This window comes from Pongo pygmaeus, chromosome 19, assembly GCF_028885625.2.
Source record: "Pongo pygmaeus isolate AG05252 chromosome 19, NHGRI_mPonPyg2-v2.0_pri, whole genome shotgun sequence".
Classification (NCBI taxonomy): Eukaryota; Metazoa; Chordata; class Mammalia; order Primates; family Hominidae; genus Pongo; species Pongo pygmaeus.
The window spans coordinates 11,880,652-11,894,552 of record NC_072392.2 but is presented as its reverse complement, the minus strand read 5'-3'; the positions used below and the strand labels follow the sequence as shown (position 1 = coordinate 11,894,552).

General features: G+C 41.4%; 1 protein-coding gene across 1 annotated transcript in view; it reads right to left on the bottom strand.

Annotated features, from left to right (window-relative positions):
- DNAH9 (dynein axonemal heavy chain 9) overlaps positions 1 to 13,901 on the bottom strand; it is a 379,881-nt gene that overhangs the window by 52,188 nt on the left and 313,792 nt on the right. The window contains exon 61 of the mRNA XM_054456248.2: positions 12,943 to 13,091. Coding sequence (XP_054312223.2) covers positions 12,943 to 13,091 — 149 coding nt within the window. The remainder of the gene's footprint in view (positions 1 to 12,942; positions 13,092 to 13,901) is intronic.

The window sequence follows — 13,901 nt, the reverse complement described above, 5'->3', positions numbered from 1 at the left end:
GAATAATTCACGTTTGGTGAATTGGCACCATCACAAGCTTGTGATTCTCAATTTCAAAGAGCTTTGGTACTCTTTCAATGTGTCCAGAAGCCGGCTATGTCACCCATTTCCCTCTGTCATTGTGTCTCCTAATGGATCCCTCTTTTTTTTTTTTCCTTTTTTTTTGAGACGGAGTCTCACTCTGTCGCCCAGGCTGGAGTGCAGTGGCACGATCTTGGCTCACTGCAAGCTCTGCCTCCCTGGTTCACGCCATTCTCCTGCCTCAGCCTCCTGAGTAGCTGGGACTACAGGTGCCCATCACCACACCCTGCTAATTTTTTGTATTTTTAGTAGAGACGGGGTTTCACCATGTTAGCCAGGATGGTCTCGATCTCCTGACCTTGTGATCTGCTCGCCTCGGCCTCCCAAAGTGCTGGGATTACAAGTGTAAACCACCGCACCCCGCCATGGACCCCTCTTCTTATGCTCAGCAGTTTGCTCTACTGTCTTAATTCCCTGAAAAAACATGCCCTCTGGTGGACATGCCTCCATTTACTGCCATTTTGTCTGCATCTCTGTACACTGCCCTCTCAATGAAAAAGATGTCCTCCTCCCTTCCTGCCTGTCACTTTATCTGTCATTTAAATCCCATTTTTTGTATCTTTTTAAAAATTATTATTATTTTATCTTTTGAGACGGAGTTTCTCTCTTGTCACCCAGGCTGGAGTGCAGTGGCACGATCTCAGCTCACTGCAACCTTCTTCTCCTGGGTTCAAGTGATTCTCCTGTGTCAGCCTCCCGAGTAGCTGGGATTACAGGCACGTGCTACCACTCCTGGCTAATTTTTGTATTTTTAGTAGAGATGGGATTTCACCATGTTGGCTAAACTGGTCTCGGACTCCCGACCTCAGGTGATCCGCGTGCCTTGGCCTCCCAAAGTGCTGGGATTACAGGCATGAGCCACTGCACCTGGCCCTCTTTTTGTATCTTTAACCTTTGCCTTTATTCACTCTTCTGCTCCCCAGCACATGCACAAATCAGTTTCGCTCATCACAAAAAAACAATACTCCATGAATCCTGAATCCTCTCTCTAAAGACTGTACTTGCCTCAGCTTATCTATCTTTTACTTGCCTTTTAAAGAAAAGAGGGCTGGGTGTGGTGACTCATGCCTATAATCCCAGCACTTTGGGAGGTTGAGGTGGGCAGGTTGCTTGAGCTCAGGAGTTCAAGGGCAGCCTGGGCAACACAGTGAGACCCCATCTCTACAAAAAATACAAAAAATTAGCCAGGCATAGTGGCATATGCCTATAGTCCAGCTACTCGGGAGGCTGAGGCAGAAGGATCACTTGAGCCTGGGAGGTAGAGGTTGCAATGAGCCAAGATTGTGCCACTGCACTCCAGCCTGGGCAACACAGTGAGATCCTGTCTCAAAAAAACAAAACAAAACAAAACAAAACAAAAACAACCAACCAAATACAAGAAAACAGAATGGGGTCAGGAACAATGAAAACAAGACCCAAAGCAAAGTTTCGATAATCTGGCTGCAAAGACACTGAATGGAAAACTGTTTCTCTGAACACATCTGGTAGCAGCCCTACAAAAATCTCAGAACGTTGGAGAGAAAAGGAGACAGTAGAAGACAAAGGCGGGATACACAGCTTCTTTCTGATCAGAAAATGGAAAGACAGAACTCATTTTGTTAAAGCCAGGTAATTGGGCAAAGAAGGATGGAGACCAAGCAAGATCACGCTGCAGACAAGTGAAAGAAAGAGCAGAGAAGATGCCGGCGTCAGGGCAGGAAGGGGAGGGCCGAGGAGGAGACTGTTCTTTGAGAGGATGTGACAAAAAGATGTGAAGGAAGGGCAAGCTGAGTTGCCCCAAAGAACAGATGCACCATCATCATCATAACGCCGTGCAATGCTACTGTACTCTCGGCTTTTCAAAACCTTTCTTTCACATCTGACATTTTGTTTTTATCTTCACAGTAACCCAAGGAAGCAGGTATCATGGGTGATTGAGAACAAGGGGGAAGTAGATGAAGCAAAAGCAGAAATAAACAAGCAAATAAGGAAGTGTGGCTCCTTTAGGGGAAAAGATGATGAGAAAAGAGAGGCGAGTACAGTGAAAGCTCTGTTAAAGGCTTAATCAGAGAAGGCAAGAAAGAAAACAGTGAGGGTGGATGGTGGGTGGTAGCTTTCGTGTTAAAATAGAGGCCAGCCAAGTGTGGTGGCTCACGTCTGTAATCCCAGCACTTTGGAGGCTGCGGCGGGTGGATCACCTGAGGTCAGGAGTCCCAGACCAGCCTGGCCAACATGGCGAAACCCCATCTCTACTAAAAATACACAAATTAGCCAGGCATGGTGGTGGGCGCCTGCAATCCCAGCTACTCGGGAGGCTGAGGCAGGAGAATCGCTTGAACTCGAGAGGTGGAGGTTGCAGTGAGCTGAGATCGTGCCATTGCACTCCAGCCTGGGTGACAAGAGCAAAACTCCGTCTCAAAAAAAACAAAACAAAATAAAACAGAACAAAAAAATAGAAAACAGAGGCCAAGAAGAGTGGATGGAATTTCCCCCTTCCCCACTCCATCCCCGCTTCTCCTCGTCTCTTCTTTCTCCACTTTCTTTTCCTTCCCCTCCTCCTCCTTCACAATTGTTGAGGAAGAAAAATCCTGGAGGAGACTGAGTGCCACAAAAGTGCCTATAAATTATAGATTCCTAATCAACAGAATTATTAATTATTAATTGGCCAATGGATAAACTTCAGGGGCTGAAGAAATGCTCAAAATCGTATACAGAAGGTTGTGTGTCTGTGGGTATGTGCATTTTTTCGGGGGTAGAGGAAGCACAAAGGAACAAATCTTGAATCTGAATCTAGGGCTTTTAAAACTCTACCCGATATTAAGAACTGCCTTGTTGAAGCAAAAGAATACATAAATGAAGGAGTAAAGAATTTAAATCAAATACCCAAAGAGGGGAAATGATTCCAAGCTTTTTAAGAGTCTAAACGGAGGAAGACAGTGAACTGTGTGATACACAGACTCTGCACAAGCAATAAAACAGTAAGTTTACTTAATAAACTGGGGCTTGGGGACATGGGGAAAGTGTTTAGATCAGCCATGTGGATTCCAGACTTGAGACTAGGAGCCCATCAGGCAAGCTGATTAGATTCAAGATGTGGGAAATGTGGATGTCACCAGAATATATGTCCTAAATGGGTGAATTAGAAAATAAATCAAAGCACCAAGAAGGCAGGGAGGAAGGAAGAGAGAGAGAGGCACAGGTGCCTAAGTAATCTCTAGTTGATGAACCGCAATGTTGCTTCTGATATGAAAATAATCATTAAGATGAAGCCAAGGGCAGGGCTGAGATAACGTATTCCGAGACAAACAACCAATATAGATCAGGGAGGGGTCAGTTTGCCTGAGATGACAGGAAGCTGCAAACTACGTGATGGAGTAGTTGGAGGTCAATTGGCTAAGAACAATAGGAAATTGCTCATAAACAGGGTATATGAAAGCTTCCAAAAGGGAAAATACTGAATAAAAATGAGGAAACTAAATTTATCTGTATAAAAGGAACAAAGCCTCCAGGGGACAGAAGGAACACAGACTATAAAGTGTGAAAGTCAAGAATAACTTAGCTCTGATAACAGTTCTGCTAACATTAATTCATTTGTTTGTTAGTTCGTTCAACAATACTTCTCTGTGCTAGTTACGCTATTAGGCAGTGGTAAAAAAATGAACAAGATGACATGGTCATCAAGGATGTTAGTGACAAGCAGGTAGGCAAAACATAAGTTACAATTATAACAGAATGATTAAATTAAAATTGTATTAAATGCTCTGAAGCAAATATATAGAGTGCTGTAAGAATCTCTAGTTGGGAATCAAATGGTCTTCCAGGGAGGCCAGAAATGGCTGGTAATTTGCAGGATGAGTAGGCATTGGATGGTTGAAAATATTTCAGATAAAAAGAACAATTTGTGCCAATGTCCTAGGTTAGGAAGGCTCATGGTGTGACAGGATCTAAAAGCTGGACAGAAAAGCCATGCCATGCAAGCCACACAGGTCATATTAATATTGGACTATACCAGTGGGAAGTCACTAGAAAGTTTTTTTGTTTTGTTTGTTTGTGTGTGTTTGTGTTTGTTTGTTTGTTGTTGAGATGGAGTCTCTCTGTGTCGCCAGGTTGAAGTGCAGTGGCGCGATCTTGGCTCACTGCAACCTTCATCTCCCAGGTTCAAGCAAGTCTCCTGCCTCAGCCTCCCGAGTAGCTGGGACTACAGGCGTGCACCACCATGCCCGGCTAATTTTTGTAGTTTTAGTAGAGATGGGGTTTCAGCATGTTGGACAGGTTGGTATCGATCTCTTGACCTTATGATCCACCCGCCTCGGCCTCCCAAAATGCTGCGATTACAGGCGTGAGCCACCGCGCCCAGCTGGGAAGACACTAGAAAGTTTTAAGCAGAAGAGTGATACAATCACATTTGAGATTTAGCAACATGATTCTGGTTGCAGAATGGCAAGGGTTTGCAGAGGAAGAAGAGTGGAGATGAGCTAGGAGGCTAGTGTAATAAGCCAGGTGAAAGACTATGGTGATTCAGACTAGGATGGTAATCATGAAAATAGAGACAATTAGATGGATTTGAAGCATATTTAGGAGGTGGAATCAATAGAACTAAATGTGGTGTGGGTGGTGGAAGAGGTGTCTAGGATGATTGACACCCAGGTTTCTGGCATGAGAAACTTGGTAAATGGTGGTGGCATTTACTAAATATAACAGAAAAATTTTTAGAGCTCAAAAGTTTTAGTGACTCTTCCGCTTGAAATGACAGGCTGACTGCTCAGCAGATGAATGAAAAGGACCCACAACTAGGCACAGCTTATGAAATTTCAGAACACAAGGTAGAGAGATTATTCTAAAGTTTTCAGGGAATAAAAACAGGTCACCAACAAAGAAACAAAGAAAGAATATAATTTCACTGGCATATGATATCTCATGAACAAAACTGGCTTCTAGAAGATAATAGAATCATATATCCAAAGTTCTGATAAAAACTATTTTGGACCTTGAAAAACTATCAAACTACCATATAAGCAAAACAAGCATTTTAGACACCCAAGGATTCCGAATTTTTACTTCTCATGAGTCTTTTTTGATAATTTATGCCAGCAAAGTAAGGATGAAAAATTGAAAATAAAAGACATGGGATATAAACACAGTAGAACTAATTTAGAATATAAAGAAAATAGGTCCCAGGATGATAGCTTCCTAGAAGGCTGAAATACAATTTATTTATATTAGAAGATGTCAGTGAGCTCCAGGAAGAGTATCTTCAAGAAGAATAAAGTGCAGTCTTTCAATATAGAGAAGGAATAAAAAGGTAGTGACAATGATAAGTGAGGCATTTACTTCTTCTCCCAAGATAAATAAAAGGCAACTTGCAACTCCAAAGAAAACTAAAAGCTACAAAAATTATCATCATCTATAAAGCAAACTGAAATTTGACATGTTTTGAACCTCTATGCTAAGAACATTCTTCTTTTAGAGAACCCCTAAAGATTATGACATTTGATCAAAAAGAAGGAAGCATAATCCTAGACATTACTTGCCTTTGCAGTGAATAATATATTTACATATATTAGGATATATGTGCTGTTTATTGGCTTTCAACTTAAAACTTAACCCATAAACTAGGAACGCATGAAATTAATGATAGTAACAGAGTAGAATGAATATGCATTCATTCTTGACTATGCAAAAATAAAGACATAGCTGACACAAGATGAGAAATGGAAGTTTTAACTTACCTAGAAAGAAGTCAAAAGAATTATCTAAAACTTGTGGAATAAGAAATTGCTTCCTTTTTCTTTCTCTTTTCTTTTTTTTTTTTTTGAGACGGAGTCTCACTGTGTCGCCCAGGCTGGAGTGCAGTGGTGTGATCTCGGCTCACTGCAAGCTCCACCTCCCAGGTTCATGCCATTCTCCTGCCTCAGCCTCCCGAGTAGCTGGGACTACAGGCGCCTGCCACCATGCCAGGCTAATTTTTGTGCTTTTAGTAGAGACAGGGTTTCACCATGTTGACTAGGCTGGTCTTGAACTCCTGACCTCAGGTGATCCACCCACTTCAGCCTCCCAAAGTGTTAGGATTACAGGCATGAGCCATGGTGCCTGGCCTACAAAATCTTTCAAAAAAAAAAATAAATAAAAGCACAGGGAATACTTTCCAACTAATTCTGATGTATAGATTATTAGCATTATTCTGAAACCAAAAACAGAAAAGGACTTTGCAAAGAAAGAAAACAACAGGTCAATATACCTTGTGAATATACGTGTAAATATTCTCAACAAAATGTTAGCAAATTGAATCCAGTAATACGTAAAAAGAATTATACATTAGAACTGATTGAGATCCTAGGAATGCAAGGTTGGTTTAACTTCTAAAAATCAATAATATAATGTACAATATTAATAGAATAAAGAAACAACTATCTTATTACTACAATATATGCAGAAAAAGCATTTGACAAAACCCAACAACTTTTCACAATAAAACGGAACTCAACAAACTAGGAATAAAAGGCAACTTTCTCAATCCAATAAAGGACATCTACAAAAAATCCACTGCTAACATCATACTTAATGATGAAGACTGATTTTTTTCCCCTTAGATCAGAAACAAGACAAGGATGTCTGAACTTGCTATTTCTACTTAACAGTGTATTGGAAATTCTAGCCAGGGTAATTAGGCAAAAAGAAATAAGAACATATAAGGATAGCACTTTGGGAGGCTGAGGCAGGCAGATCACAAAGTCAAGAGATCGAGACCATCCTGCCAACATGGTGAAACCCCATCTGTACTAAAAAAATACAAAAATTAGCTGGGCATGATGGCATGTGCCTGCAGTTCCAGCTACTCGGGAGGCTGAGGCAGGAGAATTGCTTGAACCTGGGAGGCGGAGGTTGCAGCAAGCCGAGATCGTGCCACTGCACTCCAGCCTGGTGACAGAGCGAGACTCCATCTCAAAAAAAAAAAAAAAAAAAAAAAAAAAAAGGAACATATAAGGATAAAACAGGAAGAAACATAAATATCTGAATTTGCAGATAACATGGTCTTGTATCTGGAAAATCGTAAGAAATTCACTAAGAGGAATTATTAGAACTAACAAGAAAGTTCAGCAAGTTTGAAGAAGATCAGTATGTAAAGAGAAACTGAAATTAAGGAAACAATTCCATTTACAACAGAATCTAAAAGAAAAAAGTCTTGGGAATACATTTAATAAAAGAAAAGCAATCACATTAAAAACAACAAAACATAGTTAAAAGAACTTAAAGAAAGCTAAATAAATGGCAAGACAATCCATGTTCACTGATCAGACTTATATTGTGAAGATGGTAATACTCTCTAAATTTATCTACATATTCAGTGCAGTCCTTACTGAAATTCAAGCTACATTTATTATTTTTTGCAGAAATTTATAAGCTAATCCTAAAATTATATGAAAACATGACAGCAAGAATGAGGGAAACAAACAGAAAACAACAACAAAAAAGAAACTATAAGAGACCCAGAGTAGCAAACACAATCATGAAAAGAACAAAGCTGAAGAACTCATACTTCCTGATTTCAAAACATACTGCAAAGCTACAGTCATTGAGACTGTTATTTGGCATACAGATAGATACATAGATCAATGGGATATAAATAATAGTCCAGAAATAAGGTCTTACATTGATGGTCTATTTTTGACAAGGGTTCCAACATCATTTAACCAGGAAAGAATAGTCTTTTCAACAAATGGGGCAGGGACAATTGGATATCTACATGTCAAGGGACAAAGTTGCATCCTTTCCTTACATACAGAAACATTAACTCAAAGTGGATTATAGACCTAAATGTAATAACAAAAAGTAAAAATCTTAGAAGAAAACAAAGGAGAGTAAATCTCTGTGACCTTAGGTTAGCAATAGTTTTATAAATATAGTATTAAAACACAAGTGGCCAAAGGAAAAAATAGATAAATTGTATTTTAACATAAAAACTTTTCTGCTTCAAAAAATACATTAAAAAAGCCAATAGAAAACCCAAAGAATGAGAGAAAATATTTGGAAATCATATATCTGATAAGAAACTTGTATACAGAATTTGTAAGGAACTCTTATAACTCAACAATAAAAAGACAAGTAACCTAATTTTAAAAACGGGATTAGAATAGACATTTCTCCAAATAAGATGGAGAAATGCCCAATAGGTACATAAAAAGGACACTTACCATCATTTGGGAAATGCAAATCCAAACCACAGTGAGCGGTTACCACTGCACACCAACTATGGTGGCTCTAATCATAAGATGGATAATAAGTGTTGGTGAAGACCTGGGGAAACTGGAATTTGCATATTGCTTTTGGGATTGTGAAATGGTACATCTGTTTTGGAAAACAGTCTGGCAGTTCCTTAGAGTTAAACATAAAGTTACCACCTGACCCAGCAATTCTACTCCCAGGTATATACTCAAGAGAATTGAAACTTACGTTCACACAAAAACTTGTACATGAATGTTCATAGAAGCATCATTTATAGCAGCTAAAAGATGAAATAGCCCAAATGTCCATCAACAGATGAATAGAGAGATAAAATGTGGTTCAGCTATACAATGGAATATTACCCATCCATAAGAAAGAATGTAGTTCTGACACATGCTACTACATGGTTGAACCTTGAAAATATGCTAAATGAAAGAAGCTCATCACAAGAAAGGATATTGTCTATGATTTCATTTATATGAAATGTCCAGAACAGGCAAATATTTAGAGACAGAAAGTAAACTGATGGCTGACTAGGCCTGGGGAGGTGGTGAGATGCCATGAAAAGTGATTGCTAGTGGATGTAGGGTTTCGAAACAAGAGTTTTGAAAATTAGCATATGGTGATGGTCACATAGCTTTATGAATATCCTAAAATGGTTTGAATTGCACACTTTAAATGGGTGAATTGTATGGTTTGTGAATTATATCTCAGTGCAGCTGTTGAAAAATTTGGGGGCACGAAGACAGTCTTGGTGGGCAGCAGTGTGTCTCATCTGTACCTGTGGGATGTTCACTGATGGAGGAGTCTGGATGATGTCATGGAGGGGCAAATGCCACTGAAAGATTTTTATTCCTTACATTTTCTGAGAGCAGGGGATGCACCATATGTGCAAAGCCACATGGGGGAGCACTAGGTTGGTCAAGAGGCAGGAAGGAGCAAAGGGAAATCGTAGGCCAGGGTCTTTATTGGGGTTTTCCCAGAGAAGCACAAGGCAAGGCAGGAGAGATAGTTCAAGACTGGCTAATTTGAGTAACTCTCGTGGTTTGGGGGCATAGGGACTGCCCTTACTAGTGTGGTACCTGGCCCTGGGTTGATTTAGGCCAGTGGGGATGTTGGCTTGGTGTGTGAGTTAGATAAAGGGGATGATTGGGAGTGTGGACTCTGGATGGCTATTTTGCTTACAAAAGGCATATTCCCAGGTGAGCCTTTTGTGATCTCTAAGAACTGGCTAGCTTTGGGAGCAGCAGTCTCTCTCCAATCAGTGAGGCCACAAATGCCAGACCATCAAGACTATAGTTAACAAGCTAGAAGATGGATATGGAACATTCCCAACACAAGGAAATGATTAAATGTTTGAGTTGGTGGATATGCTAATGTATGGAGCATAAGTAATTCCATCTTAGCAAAAGACTCCATCTTACATTTTAAAAGGCATCGTACCAACAGGGACCAGATGTTTGCCTAATCAGTAGAGACTGCATCCAACCAGATAAGGACATAACCAGGCATACTTTCCCACTATCAGTCGTCACCAGAGGACTTCACCGGCTCAGAACAGCCATCTTGACAGACACTGGTCTTGCTGTTAATTATGATAAACACCCGGCATCTGCAGAAGGCTCTGCCCACATCAAAGACTCTTCCTTGTGGTTCGTTAAAAGACTGCCCAGATCAGGACAGGAGATTTTTTTTGTCTACATTGCTCCCCTTGGACTGTTTCATTAACCCATTTTCCTACCCCCTTTCTCTTGAGGTTGGACGTTACTTCATTTGATGTGGAATGTTTAATCTGTAACATTTATATTGATATAGTATACCATTACGTATGGTTTGCAATATCGACTGACTTTTGGAATGGCTTGAGCCTGTGTGCCTAAAGCTCTGACGACTGAGTAAATGGGAAATACTAAGAAGAATTACCTCCTTGGGAACTCCATAAAGCTTGTGGCTTTTATGATTGGAATAGCATCAGTAAAAGACTGATACTGTACACAAATGTCTGTGGATCTGGTTATGTCTGACTTTGTGCTGCTCACGATACTAATCACCCTGATCTGACTAGTATGTATTATGTGAATGGAAACTTCACTATGTGTCTCATTGATATGTGCAATTATTATTTGTCAATTAAAAAATTTGTTTCAGAAGAATATAGAAAAAGAGAGTACAGTCAACCCTTGAACAACACAGGTTTGAATTGTGTGGGTCCACTTATACATGGATATTTTTCAACCAAACTCAGATGAAAATACAGCAGTATTTGAGAGATGTGAAGCCTGCACATATGAATGGCAGGGCTGATGATGGGACTTGGATATGCGAGGACTGGAACCAATACCTCTCAGTCCCCGCCCCGTATATGTGGAGGGAAGACTGTATAGTTAATGCATTTGGTCCTGTGATGCCTCAGTGCCAAACAGACACATACAGAATCTAAGATGACACAGATAGAACACAGTGGACGCTAAATCCTTGTTTTTCATATCAGGAATAGACACTTTATCTAAAACTGCTAAATACAAAAATGGTGATATAAGGTTATTACTAGGAAATGAGAAGTAATTCTCAAAAGAACTAAATTCAGAAATGGACAAAAGCATACGGCCTGGGAAGGGGGACTGGGTATCTGGAGGGCTGGAGCTGGGGGCTGTTGCTTTTCATTTTTAATTCTTCTCTATTACTGATTTTATTATGCATATCTTATTCGTTCTTTAGGGCCTAGTTAGCTTTATCTCTCCTCCCCTGAGGCACAAAACATATGCTGTTAGTTCTTTCCTTCCATAATCAATACTAGACTTGAAAACCAAAAATAAAATCCTAAGCCTCCCAGCCATTCTGAATGGACCCCTTCTCTCAGCAAAGGACATTCCAAAGTTAACCTGAAAAACTAGTTCAGGCCATGATGGGAAGGGGGATCAGACATGCCTCATTATACTCTCCTTTCTTTTGGAATTACTGATAGGACAGACTCTTTTTTTTTTTTTTTTTTTTGACATGGAGTTTCACTCTTGTTGCCCAGGCTGGAGTGCTATAGTGTGATCTTGGCTCACTGCAACCTCTGACTCCCAGGTTCAAGCAATTCTCCTGCCTCAGCCTCCTGAGTAGCTGGGATTACAGGCATGCACCACCACGCCCAGCTAATTTTGTATTTTTAGTAGAGATGGGGTTTCTCCATGTTGGACAGGCTGGTCTCGAACTCCTGACCTCAGGTAATCCACCTGCCTTGGCCTCCCAAAGTGTTGGGATTACAGACGTGAGCCACCGTGCCCGGCCAGGACAGACTCTTTAAGTCTGATAAGAAACGCTTACAATCTATTCTCTCTGAAGCCTGCTACCTGGAGGCTTCACTGTATGATAAAACCTTGCTCTCCACCACCCCTTTATCATTTTTGTTTTTTTGGTTTTGAAGTTGGACATGCTGAATATTCTATTTTTGTTTCTTTAACTTTAAGTTCAGTGGTACATGTGCAGGATGTGCAGGTTTGTTCCATAGGTAAACATATGCCATGGTGGTTTGCTGCATAGATCATCCCATCACCTCAGTATTAAGCCCAGCATCCATTAAGCTATTCCTCCTGATGCTCTTCCTCTGCCACTCCCTCAACAGGCCCCACTGTGTGTTCTTCCCCTCTTTGTGCTCATGTGTTTTCATCACTCAGCTCCCACTTTAAGTGAGAACTTTTGGTGTTTGGTTTTCTGTTCCTGCATTAGTTAGCGGAGGATAATGGCTTCCAACTTCATTCATGTCCCTGAAAAGGACACGATCTCGTTCCTTTTTATGGCTGCATAGTATTCCATGGTATCTATGTACCACATTTTCTTTTTTTTTTTTTTTTTGAGACAGAGTCTTGCTCTTGTCACCCAGGCTGGAGTGCAGTAGTACGGTCTTGGCTCACTGCAACCTCTGCCTCCCAGGTTCAAGCGATTCTCCTGCCTCAGCTTCCCGAGTAGCTGGGATTACAGGTGCCTGCCACCATGCTCAGCTAATTTTTGTGATTTTGGTAGAGATGGGGTTTCACCATGTTGGCCAGGCTGGTCTCGAACTCCTGACCTCAGGTGATTCACCCACCTTGGCCTCCCAAAGTGCTGGGATTACAGGTGTCAGCCACCATGCCCGGCCGTACCGCGTTTTCTTTATCCAGTCTATCATTGATGGGAATTGAGGTTGATTCCATGTCTTTACTATTGTGAATAGAGCTGCAGTGAACATATACATGCATGTATCTTTATAATGTTAATAGAATAATTTCTATTCCTTTGGGTGTATAATCAGTAATGGGATAGCTGCGTCAAATGGTATTTCTCCCTCTAGGTCTTTGAGGAATCGCCACACTGTGGGGCCGTGTGGAAGGATCATACTAGTATTTCAGAAAGATTGCTCTGGCTAAGATGAGGGGATGGGTGAGGCGGAGTGGAGGGGACGAGGCCTCCTCATGAAACTGGGACTGTGAGTTCTGCCTTTTACAGCCCAGAGTGGCTCTTTCTCTCCCTGGTGGGTGATCCTCTGATTTTATTTCAGCAATGACTCTGACTTCTGTATGATTTGCAGTGTTGCGTATTTGAAGCTTGAATAAAGAAAAGAGAAATCAATAGACCCCAAAAATGAAAGTGCACGGGGCAACTGCAGCCCTGGCTCCAAAAGGATGCCTTTCTTACCTTGACTTTCTACATCCTTCAGTGGGTCCACCCCTGGAGACAGGATAAAAAACATGGGAGTGGCTGGTCCCGATTCTTCAAATGAGGTTGCAAAATCTAGGGCTCTTCCCACCACGTATTTGCTTCCTAACTTCTCTTCAACAAAATCTCTGCCAGAAAAAAAGCACATATAGATTTATACATATATAGCAGCCACAAGATAGTAACATTTGAGAAGCGGAGGCCTATAGAAATGAAAGAACATGCTCAAGGTCATGGGCTAGGTAGTTATAGAGCTAAGACTGGCTCTAAGTTCACTGCTTATTAAGTCAACACACAACCTTGTGCTGCTAGTTGCCGAGCTGCTCACCTGGATCTGGACTCCCTCTGAAGCCCCATCCAGCAGGCCATCACTGACTCCCTCAGGGGAGCCTGGTGGCTTCTCACATCACCCCACCCATCACGACACTGTTAGCGCCAGTGCCTTCAGAAAGCTGGTAAGTTAAATCCTCCATATGCTCTCTCCCTGCTATCTCCCAGCCTTGCCCAAGATTTAAGGCCCTATGGTACGCTATTCTCTTTTTCTTTTTTTGAAATAGATTCTCGCTCTGTCCCCAGGCTGGACTGCAGTGGCACAATCTCAGCTCTCTGCAACCTCTGCCTCCCGGGTTCAAGTGATTCCCCTGCCTCAGCCTCCCAAGTAGCTGGGACTACAGGTGCCCGCCACCACGCCCAGCTGATTTTTTTTTTATATTTTAGCAGAGAAGGGGTTTCACCATGTTGGCCAGGATGGTCTCGATCTCCTGACCTCGTGATCCACCCACTTCGGCCTCCCAAAGTGTTGGGATTACAGGTGTGAGCCACCGCGTCCAGCCTATTCTTTCATGTTCTATTTTTCTCTCTCTTCTTTCATCTCACTCCACTTACCAGTGTTCCTGTTCAAAGTGTCACATTTTATGCTGAACAAATCTTCATAGCTA